This window comes from Lynx rufus, unplaced genomic scaffold (genome assembly GCF_022079265.1).
Source record: "Lynx rufus isolate CCGP_SWC_20201006 ecotype Redwood Valley unplaced genomic scaffold, mLynRuf1.p SCAF_4, whole genome shotgun sequence".
In the NCBI taxonomy this organism is placed as follows: Eukaryota; Metazoa; Chordata; class Mammalia; order Carnivora; family Felidae; genus Lynx; species Lynx rufus.
The window spans coordinates 20209781-20222716 of record NW_025814856.1 but is presented as its reverse complement, the minus strand read 5'-3'; the positions used below and the strand labels follow the sequence as shown (position 1 = coordinate 20222716).

At 51.9% G+C, this 12936-nt stretch overlaps 1 protein-coding gene across 2 annotated transcripts in view; it reads left to right on the top strand.

Annotated features, from left to right (window-relative positions):
- Positions 1-12936, top strand: part of POC1A (POC1 centriolar protein A) — a 75546-nt gene that overhangs the window by 19125 nt on the left and 43485 nt on the right. For both annotated transcript variants that reach the window (XM_047095683.1, XM_047095684.1), the window contains 2 exons: positions 6762-6830; positions 9278-9376. In XM_047095683.1, the coding sequence (XP_046951639.1) occupies positions 6762-6830; positions 9278-9376 (168 nt within the window). The remainder of the gene's footprint in view (positions 1-6761; positions 6831-9277; positions 9377-12936) is intronic.

Genomic DNA, 12936 nt, shown 5'->3' with positions numbered 1-12936 from the left:
TTGGGTAGCCGTCTACCTCCAGCCTAATCTGCCCAAGTGGAGAGTGGACAGAGCAGGGAGGGCGCTGCCAGCCTGAATGTGGTACATTGCCCTCTTTCTTCTGCCTTTGTCCCTGGGAACGCAGGAGCAATTTCTCTCTCTGTGGCTTGAGCTGGTAAAGAGCCTGCACCAGTCACCTTTGCCAGCTTCTTTTTTTGAGGCCAAGTGCTAGGATGCATTCGGTTGAGGAGGGTTCATACAGCCTTATCTGGTCAGTGATGGTGCCCAGCTTTTTAAGGAAACACCCCAGTATTTCCAGGAACAAATAGCTTGTACCCACCTGTTTCTGGTTTGGAAAAGCCATGAGTACTGTCACATCTTGTTCAGTTAAGTCTGGGTTTCAGGAGGCTGCAGATGAGAGGAAAGGCCTTGGGCATCAAGGTCAGGCCATTCCAGTGTTGCCTCTTACCCTGGGACATTGGGCAAGACCTTGACTTTGCTAAGACTTTGCTCATTTGTAAGAACTCCTGTATCTGCCTCATAACAGGAGAGGGTGTGTCTACATTCCCCAGCACCAGACATAGTAGATCCTCACAGATGTTGGTCCCTTTCCACTTCAGCTCTTGGAAAAGATCTTTTGTTGCTCTAGGTGAGAGCTCTTTAAAAGGCTGTTGAATGGGAAGCTTGGGTGGCTCAGTCGGTTAAGTGTCCAACTCGATTTGGCTCAGGTCATGATCTCATGGTCCGTGGGATCGAGCCCTGCGTCAGGCTCTGCCGTGACTTCATGGAGCCTGCTTGGGATTCTCTGTCTCTATCCCTCCCCTGTTCACACACACTTTCTCTTTCTTTCAAAATGAGTAATAAACATTTAAAAATAAATAAAAGGCCATTGAATGTTTCTGTTTTGGGCATGGTTCTGGCACCCAGGGTGGGCAGTCAGTCTTTAGTAGGAAAATGAATCCATGGTAGGGGACTCTGATGGCTTCACCCCTTTCTATGGGCACAGGGCCATAGCCGTCAGCCCCTCCCCCGCTGGGATGGGAGTGCCTGTTTTCCTTCCACCCACTCTCCCACAGAGTGTTTCAAGGGTTTATCTGGCTTTTTGTTTAGTCTTGTCCTCATCTCCCCCAGAACATCCTCTTGCTTTGGTTTCTCTTTTGTCACACAGCTCCTGAAATCTGTCCCTGTGGTGACTCCTCTGAATGTACTTGTCCCCACCAGTTGCTCTGAGTAGGTGTGGCCTGCTGGTGCCTTGGTCCACAGGTCTGTTTGCAGTGCCCATTATTAGTCCCGCCTGTCAGGCCACATTCTACGGCCCAATTCCTGGAGGACAGGCCAGGTATCTGTTGGCAGTGGCCTGGCAGAGGTGCCAGTGCCCTCTCTGGGGCTCTGGAAGGTCTTGCCCTGGGAATCTGCCACAGCTTTGACACTTAAGCAAGAGGAAAAGGAGCCCCTGCTTCTTTTTTTTTTTATTTTTTAAATATATGAAATGTATTGTCAAATTGGTTTCTATACAACTCCCAGTGCTCATCCCAAAAGATGCCCTCTTCAATACCCACCACCCACCCTCCCCTCCCTCCCACCCCCCATCAGCCCTCAGTTTGTTCTCATTTTTTAAGAGTCTCTTATGCCTTAAGGAGCCCCTGCTTCTTGCTGAATCTAGTATAGACTTAGGGGTGTCAGGGCACACAGGGGCCTCTTCATCCTGTCCCACCCCTCACCTTGCAGCAGGGAAGAGCAGAAGAAGGAAGGACTTCCCCAGCAAGTACAGCTATTGTTTGAAACCTTGTGCCCTGAGCGAGGCCCCCATAGCTCTGGGTGGCAAGTGTGGGGGCAGTGTGCTAGAAATACAGATTTATTTTTCTGTATTTTCTGAAACATAATCTTGAGCCATGCTCATTTGGTTTAACTCCCCAGAGCTATTTGGGAGAGGATGGTGGGCGGGACGTGGGTGGGAGTTAAATCTGGTGTTTATGGCTATGCAGTTGGCGTTCATGTTGCTGTGGAGTGACTGAGCTGCACGGGAATCACTGGGCATGTGGTTCCACGCACCCCAGCTGGCTCATGGTGCAGGTGAGCAGCCATCCAACTAAGGGCCTAGAACCCAGAACTGGCGCTGCTGTCTGCACCTGGGGCTGTGCTCCTAGGCTTGTTTACTGTGAAATCACAGGCTCAGGGCACGGGATCCACCCACGTCCCTGGGAGCTTGTGTCATGCCAGAGCCTAGGCTGGGGCTGGGCAAGTGGCAGTAAAGGGGTACACATGGTCAAGGAGGAGAGGCGGCAGTGTGACAGAGTGGCCTGGGATGCATGGGCTGCCCCTAGGTGGCTCCAGGTGGAAGGAGGCTCTCTGAACGTGCTCCCCCCCCCCCCCCCCCCGCCGACCCGCCCTGCCACCTTGTTTCTTCCGGCACTCTGCGACCCCTTGTGTAGTCATTTCATTTTGGAAAATTAGGTTTATGCTTGGGAAGCTCAGACCTGGTTTGGATGGTTGGGCACCTCCTGGGAGAGGTGTGGGGACATCACGAGGGAGAACAGCTCATGTACTCCTACCTGAGTAAACCAAGAGGCCTGCCTGGCCTTCTGTCCCCTGCCAGCAGCCCAGGGTTGAGGATTGGGAGGAGGTGTCCTTGGCCAAGGTCAGGAGAGAGCCTCAGCATTTCTGGGCACCAGCTCTTCCCAGAGGCCACTCCTAGTCCACGGGGCCACTACTCAGACACAAGAGCCAGCCCACAGCAAGATGCTGGTGAATGAGTGCAGGAGCCTCCCTGGTGTGGGGCTTGTGGAAAAAGCAGCCTGGGGAATCAGAGACCAGGGCTCCCACACCAGAGGCCGCTTATGCCTCCTTGGTCTCCATGTCTTTGTTTAATGGTCACTCTTCTGTTACTTCTGACACCAGGCATGTGTTGTGACCTTACTATTTGTTGGCTGGTAGCCAGTGAAAAACATTACAAAAGCCTCGTGAGGTGGTGGTGGATGGGGTACCTGGCTGGGTCTTTGCCAGCATAGCTGTTGTGGACACAGTGGTCAGAGTTCAAGTGCACAGGGGCCTCAGGGAGTCCGGTGGAAGGGAGTGAGGAGAGCAGAGGGGTCTGGACCAGCTATAGGGGCCCTAAAGGGAAAGTCACCCAGAAGCTATGGGAGCTAAACACCATGGGCTCCTTTGTTTTGCCTTTTTTTTTTTTTTTTTTTTCAAGTTTCTTGATTAACACCTTGCTGTTCAAGAGTGAAGAAAGCAGACTGTGCGGGGCTCTTGGTTTGGAGGTTGTCAAGGCACAGATGGCGTTTGGTGAAGTGACTGGGTGTGGGCCTAGCCAACCTCGAGGGCCACATGCAGCTGCATCAGGAGGGAGAGTGGGGTGGGAGGCCAGGCTGCATCCAGTGCTCATGACGACCAAGCAGAATGAATGGTGTCTCACCAAAGCTGGCCAGATCCAGAAAGGGAGGGAAGGATCTGGTTGAGCCTGTGAGGCATCCTACTTGTAGACATGGCCTGGAGCCAGAGGGGACCAGGATCTCAGGCAGGTAAACACCTCTGGCATTCAGACCACACTGTTAAAGTCTCAGCAGAGAGTTCAGAGTCATACTCAGGAGTCTCTGGAGAGGCCCCTGGGTCTTGCCTGGGAGAAGAAACAATTTGGCAACATTCCTGCCCTGAGCTGGTGAACTAATGCATTGAGAGTAACTGATTAACCAAAAAGAATAAGCCACCTTGAAGGCAGAATGATCTCAACGTGTATCACATTGGATCAGTGTCTGTGACAAAAGCGCCCATCAAGCCCCCATGGTTTGGAAGCTACAGTGCACTCCAAAATGTAACTGCTGGGCTAAAGAGTAAATCGCTGTGGAAACTAAATGTTTGGAGGTGGCCACCAGTGAGAATATTGCATATTGGAAACTTTGAGGATGTATCTAGGGTGGTAATCAGAGGCAAATGTGTAGCCTTAAAGGAGTTTATTTAAAACGGAGAGAGATTAGAAATAACTGAATTAAGAGCTCAATGCCAGAGGTCACAGAAAGATCCTGAAGCAAGAGAAGACTGGAGCTCGAAGTGAGGACCCCTGAGCAGGCCGGTGGGGCTGGAGCACCAGTGAGGGCAGGAGGAGGGGCCCTGGCGAGGTTGGTGGGGGCTGGGGTTGTCTGGGTGCCGAAGGGTTGGGATGATGTTTGTCAGTGGTGGAGAAGCTCGGTCTGCGTTCTAGTCCCTGCTGGTTTTGTCCCACAGCAGAGCCTAGGGCCACCTGCTCCCCGGGGCTGTTTTTGTGGGCCACAGACAGACAGGCAAGAGCGTTTGTGGAATGTTGCTCTTTCCAGGAACACCAAGGTACCTGGTGTGGGAGCTGAGCAATCCTCTGGGTAAATGGGCACTGCTGGGGAAGACCGTGGGTCTCACCCCCAAGATTCCCCTTACTGCTTGTATGTTGCTGGCATCATCCCCAGAGAGTTTCCTGGCATTTGGACTCCGGGGAAAGCGCTAGCCTCTGCTTTCTGGTCCCAGTCCCCCACCACGCCACAGGCTACCGGCCGCCTTCTTCAGTGGTGCTGCCACTGCTTGTCCTCCAGCAAGTTTTTTAAGTTTACTTATTTTGAGAAGGGGAGAGAGAAAGTGAAAGACAGGCTCCACTCTGTGTCAGCACAGAACCTGACATGGGGCTAGATCCCACGTACCGTGAGATCATGACCTGAGCCACAATCAAGAGTCAGACACTTAACTAAATGAGCCACCCAGGCGCCCTTGGCCTCCAGAATCTTGTCGGCAACTTGGCATCTGGTGGCTGAGTGACAACAGGAAAGGAGACTGGCTGATGAATATTTGTTTGGTTCCTTAGTTGCTCTGACTTCTTGGAAACCCGCTATTCCTCAGTGAGCTCTGGACAGGCAAAGAGCCTGTGTCTGTTGACACTGCGTGTCCTGGTTTCCTTCTCTTTTCTCTCTTCCTTTTTTGTTTTTCCTCAAAATGAAAATAGCTTTGTTGTTTTGTTTTTATATTAACATAGCAATACCATATACTTCACTGTTTAAGAGTTCCAAGTATGAGGAATTAACAAAGATTTTCCAAGAATCAAGTGAAAGTCACCTGAAATTTCCATCCCGCACCCCACTGTGTTAACCCTTGGGGATTGTTCACCCGGAAGAGTATTAGGGTGACGCGTGATCTGCTCCCTCCCGCACTCGGCCCTGCACTTGTGGCTCACGATGCCTTGCACCTGGCATTTCACACTCCCTGGTGTAATTGACATTCCCCATCATAAGAATGGATCTCCTTTGTCCTATTGGATGGCCATATAGGACTCCCGACTGCCCTGAACCCCAGGCCCTCGGAGACCCATCTGTGAGAGGAGGTGGGGAGAGGCACAGGCTGGAGGCTTTGTCTCTGATCTCTTGGGCCTTGGTCTCTCCTCTGGGACGCATCACCCGTAGGAAGGGTAAGCGTGCAAACCATCCTCTGAAGGTGAAGTGGGTAAGTGCAGGTTAGTGTTAGCTGGCCTTGTACTTACTTTCCTCTTCACCACCTTCATTATGGGCACCTTGGAGAGGAGGGGCCGTGGATACAATGGGGAAGTGTGGGGGTACATATTCCTTCCTGCCCAGCGTACCCAGGGGCATCTTTCCACCTGCCTGTCTCTTCTGGGCAGGCAGAAGCTGGTCTCGTTCCATGACTTCAGATCCATTTTTTAGCCCAGAACTTCTCTGTCTTTTCCAGCATCGTGGAGATGTGTCCCAGTGTTCCTCTTGTCCATGGCTCCACCTCTTATGTCTGCCCCATGGCCGGAGGCATCTCATTTGGGCAGTTGGGGCTCTTGCTGCTCCCTGCTCTGGTCTGGAGGAACTGAGGTGGCCTTTGTAATAGTGGCCATGCTGTCATCAGTTAGGAGAGAATCTGTTTTATCTGGTTTTTCTTTGGGAATGCCAAGTACTACCACACTGAAAGTTTGGCCAGGAGGAAGAGATGGTTCACGGTGGTGTGTGAACAGATTCTTGCTCCGTGCATCTTTCTGCAGCAGATTTCAGGCATGTGAGGAAGAGCCCTCCCTCTTTACTAGAGGATTATGCGCCCCTGCTCCAAGCCCGGATAAACTCACGGGCCCTCAAAGCACTGCGTGGCACAGGCCTGGCGTGTCCCTTCCGATGGTCATGTGGACCTTCAGCACCTGGGAAGCCGGAGCTGGTACTTCTTCCCCAAAGGTCCTAACATAAAGAAAGTGATTTGCACATTAGAGGGAGACATCTCATTGCTCCTCTGTTCAGACACCTTTCATAACCCCCTCCCCAGCCTCCTTCCTACCCTGATTCTGGCCTCTTGTGTCACCTGGGCTCCCTGACTGCACCCCGTTTCTGCTCATTGGCTCCTCCTCAGGACTGCACACTTCTCTGGTCAGCTGCAGGGTGGTGTCGGGGAGGAGCACGACCTGGGCCAGGGGGACCCAAGTTCTGGTGCCAGTGCTGGGCCTGGGATAAGTCAGTGTACCTGTCCGACCTCCATCTTATCCTTGGGAAGTGGGCACAGTGATGGCAACCCAGCAGGGCTTTCTGCCTACCTATGACCCCCTGGCTTGGCCTTTGTGCTGTCAGTGGTGGTGGGGAGCAGAGGCCTCAGCAGTGACACTCACGGCTGAGCTCTGCAGGTGTCTCTGCCAAAGGTGAGGGAGGACAAGGGGCTAAATGAGGCCCTTAGCCCTTTGTCCTGCTGCTGCTCCCATTCGGGAGCTTCTGGCTTTCTTCCTGTGCATTTAGCATCTATGGTGACCTTTGGTGTTTTTTCTTGTTTGTTTGTTCTGACAGGGTCCAGCCACCACTGTTGCTTTTTCAAGAACGGGAGAGTATTTTGCTTCTGGAGGTTCTGATGAACAAGTAAGTAAAGATTGGTCTAAGACATGTTGACTGGTACTTATCAGAAGAGAACAGGAGGTCAGAGCATCTTGAGGATGGGCCAGGTTTCACTAGCTTCCTTGGTGTCTTTCAGCGACCATGAAGGCTGGCACTTGGGGTGGGGTACTTAGACCCAGAGTGCTCATCTCCTTAAAGCAGGTCTCCTAGGGGTGCTGACCCCGTGGCAGCATCTTAAAACCCTAACTGCTCAAACCAGCATGGGTTGGAAGGATCCTGAGCTATCATTGCCATGAAAAAGTTAAAATGAAGGTTCTTAATAACTTCTTTTTCCTGATGAGGTAATTAGGGGATATATACGTAGCCTGGCAATGTGGGCAATGTGGCAAAAGCTTCATATTTCATTTAATCCTCATGGTGGCCCTGTGGACAGGGCCTCTGGTCCCTCCATTGTATGATGAGGAAACTGAGGCTCAGCAGATGACAGAGATCAGGCTGCCCTGGAGCCCCCACCTCTGTCATCTGCCCTCTTTGCTCCTATTCTGCAAATAGTTTTGAGGGATCAGATTTTCAGACTGCATGGCTGCAGGGAGAAGACACGTGTGAGGAGGTCCTGTCCCATTTTGTCACCCTGTGTGCCCAAGCTTTCTGCCCATCAGCCCAGGTACCTCCTGCCCAGAATGTTCTCTGTCTCTTTTTTTTTTAACGTTTATTTATTTTTGGGAGAGTGAGAGAGTGCAAGTGGCAGAGGGGCAGAAAGAGTGAGAGAATCCTAAGCAGGCTCTGTGCTGGTGGCGCAGAGCCTGACGCGGGGCTCATACTCACGAACCGTGAGAACACAACCTGAGACGAAATCAAGAATCAGACACTTAACCGACTGAGCCACCCAGGTGCCCCCAGAATGTTCATTCTCTTGATGCTGGGCCTCACAGCTCTGCTCAGCCAGAAAAGTCCCATTGGCCTTCCAATGAGCCCCAACCCCATTCCCGTGGACCGATCCGGGTCGAGTTTCTGCCAAGAAAGCAGAGGGTTGTTGGAAGCTCTTTCAGCATGGCTTGGATAAGAGGCAGTGTGTGTCTCCCCCCACCAGCACTGGTTTCATGTGCTAACCAGACAAGGGAGGAGGAAGACCAAGGGGACCCCTGAGCTGTCCCTGGGTGTGGAGGCCTGGCTCATTGCTTAAGCAAGAGAAAATAGTGCAGTAGAGTCATACTAGAAATAGTCATGGTAAAAGAAAGTCACATAGTACGAGAGGCAGCCTGGTAGAAAGTAGGGCTTCCGCCCACTCTGGGCCCTCCTCAGGCAGCCACTCCTATCAGCTCCCTGGCTGCTTTATTAAAGTCTGCTCTGAGAGCCTTTTTGGAGAGACATTTGAATCTTCACATTCGTAATACTGTTCTATTCCCGGGAATTTTTCAAGACTAGCACAGTTACAAATGGCCCTGTGAACAAGGGGGTGTGTGCTAATTCTGTTTGTAGGCGGGAGGAATGAGAGACCTTAATGGCCATGATTCAGGGAGCGGTAAACGGTAGGCTTCTCTAGGAGTGGCAAACAGCCTCAGGAAAGTGTCCTGCTTATGCTGAGTTTTCGTCTTACCTGGACACAGGGCTTTTCTGTGGTCTCACTTGAGCACTGGCCACGCTCCACAATTCCTGCTGTACTGGAAGTGACCCTGGCAGAGGGCAGCCACATGGGGCTGATTCTCTCCAATAGGAACGTTCTTGCTCCCTAGCAGGGCTGTTTGCCAAGCTTTTGTTGGAGGAGCCTTAGGATGTGAAAATCCTTCAAGTGGACTGTGGAATAAGGGATGTGTTGCCCATGGCTCCCTGGGTACCAGTGTCTGTGCCAAGCTGTCTCTGTGAGGTCAGAAGATCATCCCCTTTTCACAAATGGGAAACTGAGTCACAGAGAGGTTGAATCCCTTGCCTAGAGCCACACAGTAAGGGACGGAGCCGGGAATTTGACCGCAGTGGTCTGGTGTAACAGGCCAGGCCACAACCCTCGGGAGCTTCTATTTTAGTAGGGAGACATGATAAATGAGGAAGAGGGACAAAGAAATTAAATAACTACGAAGTTTGATGCTATGGAGGAAATAAGTAGAGAGCTATGATAAAAGTTAGTAGGAGGCCAGGGAAGCGCTCTCTGAGAAGATGCTGTGGAAGAGGACACTCTAGCTTGAGGAGACAGCTACACTTGGGCTGGGACACGGCAGGGAGGGACCAGCAAGTACAAAGACCTCGTGGCAGCATGCAGTGACTCCATCCTGATGGCACACCCAGGTCTTCTCGAGGCCTGTCCGGAAAGCCTAGGAGGTGGGGCAGGTCCCAGAGTTGAGCTGGGGTGTCTGGTGGGGACTATCCTGCCACTGGCCTAGAACTTTCGAGGTGGCCTCTGGGCTCGCATTTTCCATGAAGTAGGACTGGCAAGGGTTTTTCTCCTCCTGATTCTCTGTGCTTGTGGGTCTTGGCAGGTGATGGTTTGGAAGAGTAACTTTGATGTTGTCGATTATGGAGAAGTCACAAAAGTGCACAGGCCCCCAGCCACCCTGGCCACCTCCTCCAGGAATCTGGTAAGTGGCTCACCGGGTATGTCCTGAGCCCTGAAACTCTGGTGGTCATGGCAAACGGTGAATAATACTTCGGCACTTGTACTTTGTTTCAAATCTAGAATTAACAAGCAAGATGTGAGGACTGCAGGTGCCAAGGCCCCCTGCCATTTGATCAGGGGGTGTTTCCATGGCATATGCTACTGATGGTTGAGGAAAGGAAGGACCTGTCCCCTGCTGAGGCTTGGGCCACAGGACCCTGCAGGAGGTTCCTAGAGGGCGTGGGGCCTGGGCCACAGCTGGGACGGATGGGAAAGGCCCAGCCCTGTTGCTCTCACTTCCCTTTTTTTTTTTAAACCATGGAAAGGAAGTTCCTCAGCCACAAGCCATTTTTAGTACCTTTGTCGGTAAAAGGCCATTTGGTGTTCCCGAATTAAGATAGTTAATGGTATTTTTTGACAAATATTTTGGGGGAAAAAATGTTTGAGAACTGATATGATCTCATTGAATAAAGTTGCATTCAGCTTTGGCTGAAATAAGCTTTAAAAGCTAAGGATGTGGAGCCCTGAAGGTTTTAAGTGCCAGTGGCCATAAGCTGTTTGAATCTCTCCCTCCTGGACCCTAGAGGCAGTGTAGCCTCTCCCACCCACGGAAACTGGCCTGAACAACAGGAAGCGGCTTGCCCAAGGCCCCCAGCAACTCAAGGCTGGCCCAGAATAGAACCAGGAAGTCTCGGAGTCCATCCTGAGCTTTCTTTGGCTCCAGCAGAGGGATCCCCCACCCCAGCGAGATACCCACACACACCCACACCCCCCTAAACATACCCATCCTGTGTGTTGGGGCTCCCTCTAGGAATAGGCCAGCTTGAGATTTAAAGTTTTCTTCCAAGGGTTGCCTTAGCTGGAAGGTTATGTTCTCCTCCACGTTTGCTAATGAATAGCTGATTGTTAGCTTTGGGGTTTGTTGGGGGTATGACTGGGTTGCATGGTGGTCTTTTTGCTGCTGTTTGGTCTACCTAGAAAGGCATCTATCTTCTTCCCTTTCCTTTCCTTTCCTTTCCTTTCCTTTCCTTTCCTTTCCTTTCCTTTCCTTCATTTCCTTCCCTCCTTTCCTTCCTTCCTTTCCTTCCTTCCTCCCTTCCCTTCCCTTCCCTTCCCTTCCCTTCCCTTCCCTTCATTTCCTTCCCTCCTTTCCTCCCTTCCTTTCCTTCCTTTCTTTCCTTTCCTTCCTTTCCTTTCCTTCCTTCTTTCCTCTCCTTTTCTTTCTTTCTTTCTTTCTTTCTTTCTTTCTTTCTTTCGCCCTTCCTTCCTTCCTTCCTTCCTTCCTTCCTTCCTTTCTCGAAATGTTTCTTTTTTTTAATTTTTTTTTTTAATGTTTATTTATTCTTGAGACAGTGGGAGACAGAACATGAGTTGGGGAGGGGCATAGAGAGAAGGAGACACAGAATCTGAAACAGGCTTCAGGCTCTGAGCTGTCAGCACAGAGCCCGATGCAGGGCTCGAACCCATGAACCGTGAGATCATGACCCGAGCCGAAGTCGGACGCTTAACCGACTGAGCCACCCAGGTGCCCCTGAAATGTTTCTTTTTTTAGAGAGAGTGCAAGGCAGGGTGGGACAGAGAGAGGGGACAGGATCCGAAGCAGGTTCTGTGCTGACAGCAGTGAGCCTGATGCAGGGCTCAAGCTCACAAACCACAAGATTGTGACCTGAGCTTAAGTCGGCGAAGTCTGACGCTCAACCACCTGAGCCACCCAGACACCCCTAGAAGGCATTTTTCAAACTGCAGGACTGGGATCCTATGGAGTCTGTAGCATCTGTTCCCTATCTGTTGGGCATTCGCAATGAATGAGGTCCAGCCAAGGCCTTTATGTGTGCTGCCCTGTTTATCCCCTACCTTGGCCGGCTGGGTGGGCAAAGTTACTACTCTTACTCACAGATGAGACATCTGGGGCTTAGTCACTTGCCCCAGATGCCTGGACCTACAGACTCACCACGCTGGCCCCTCTGAGCGAGGCTGACTGAGCTGGAAGCTGCAGGTGGCAGAGGGCTGCCTGTCAGCTTTTCCCCATCCCAGGGAAGAGCACTGCCACCTGTCTCTTGGGAATGGTCAGTAACCATCAGCAAGGGGAGAATCCTGTGCTCCTTTTCTTGTGGCTATTAGGGAAGTAGCTCAGGCAAGCCACCTCTTGTCCCTTCAGTCCTGCTCAGATACAGGGTGTGGAGCACCCTTGCATCCCAGAGCTGTGGGGCCTGATCATCTAGCATGAAGGTGTTCGGGGTGGGGGAAGCCAGCAGGACAGGGCAGTTTGGCATGGATGGGATGCCAGTGCTCACCAGTGCTCAGGAAAACCATTTGTTCCCCTACTACCTTCAGGCCCACGACAGAGCTGTAGTCAGTTCCACTGGGCATCACCACATGGTACTCAAACAGAGGAAAGGATATGGGCTCTAGGGTCAGAGAACTGGGTCTGAACCCTAGCTGTCTGGTCCCAGACAAAGCACCTGCTCTTCCCAAACTTCTGTTTTCCACGATGGGACCTGCATACCCCTTTGGCGGGCTCTGAGGACCCCATGTATGACCGAGCTGAACTCTGCTGACCCACACCGTGACTTGACTTATTAGTCCTGAAATTGTTCTTTGTTTATGGCTCTTCCCTTATTTGTCACAAGCCCCTTTGGGACACTGAAGAGATGTATGGGCCCTCATCCAGACACACACCCATGCCAAAGCTTGCACACCATGTGGAGTACACTTGTAGGAGTGTGTCTGATCTCAGGACTCCCAGGCCAAGAGGAGAGCTAAGGGATTTTTTGTTTGTTTTGTTGCATTTTATATACATGACATAAAATTTCTCCTGTTAGCCATTTTTAAGCGTACAGTTGAGTGGCATTAAGTACATTCATGTTGTTGCACAGCCATCACTGCCGCCATCCATAGAGTTATTTTGGTCTTCCCAAGCCTGGGAGAGCCAGCACCGCCTGGTGGTTAGGTTTGCCCCCATGGTGGGTAGGGAAGCTGACGAGTATAGTCTCAGCTTTCCTGCCCAAAGGCTTCCGTGGCACTGAGATGTGGTGACCGATCCCATGGCTGGCCAGGGCATCTCAGCTCCTCGGGGGCCCAGGTGCTCTGCAGCCATGTGCCAGGAGCCGGTTATCCGATGAGCCCCTGCCCCTCCGGCTATCCATATACTGTCCCTCCAGTAACCCAGTGGTTCTCAGCCTCGACACTGCTCACCCGTTGGGACAGATAAATCTTTGTTGTGGGGGCTGTCCTGTGCATTGTAGGGTGTTTAGCAGTATCCCTGGCATCTACCCACTAGCTGCCAATAGCATCTCCCCACCCCCCTACTTGTGAGAACCAAAAATGTCTTCAGGCATTGCCAAATGTCTCCTGGGGGGCAGAATGGCCCCCAGTCAAGAATCCCTGCACTAACTCCTACCTCAGGAGTGAGCCCATAAGAGAGGCTGCTGCAGAAGCGGGAGGAGTGTGGGAGTGAGCCTGGGGGTAGGGATGTCCTTGTGGCAGGAGGCATGGAGACGGCACAGAGGGTGGGCCACGCCGAGCCTGCTCGATTGGGCCAGA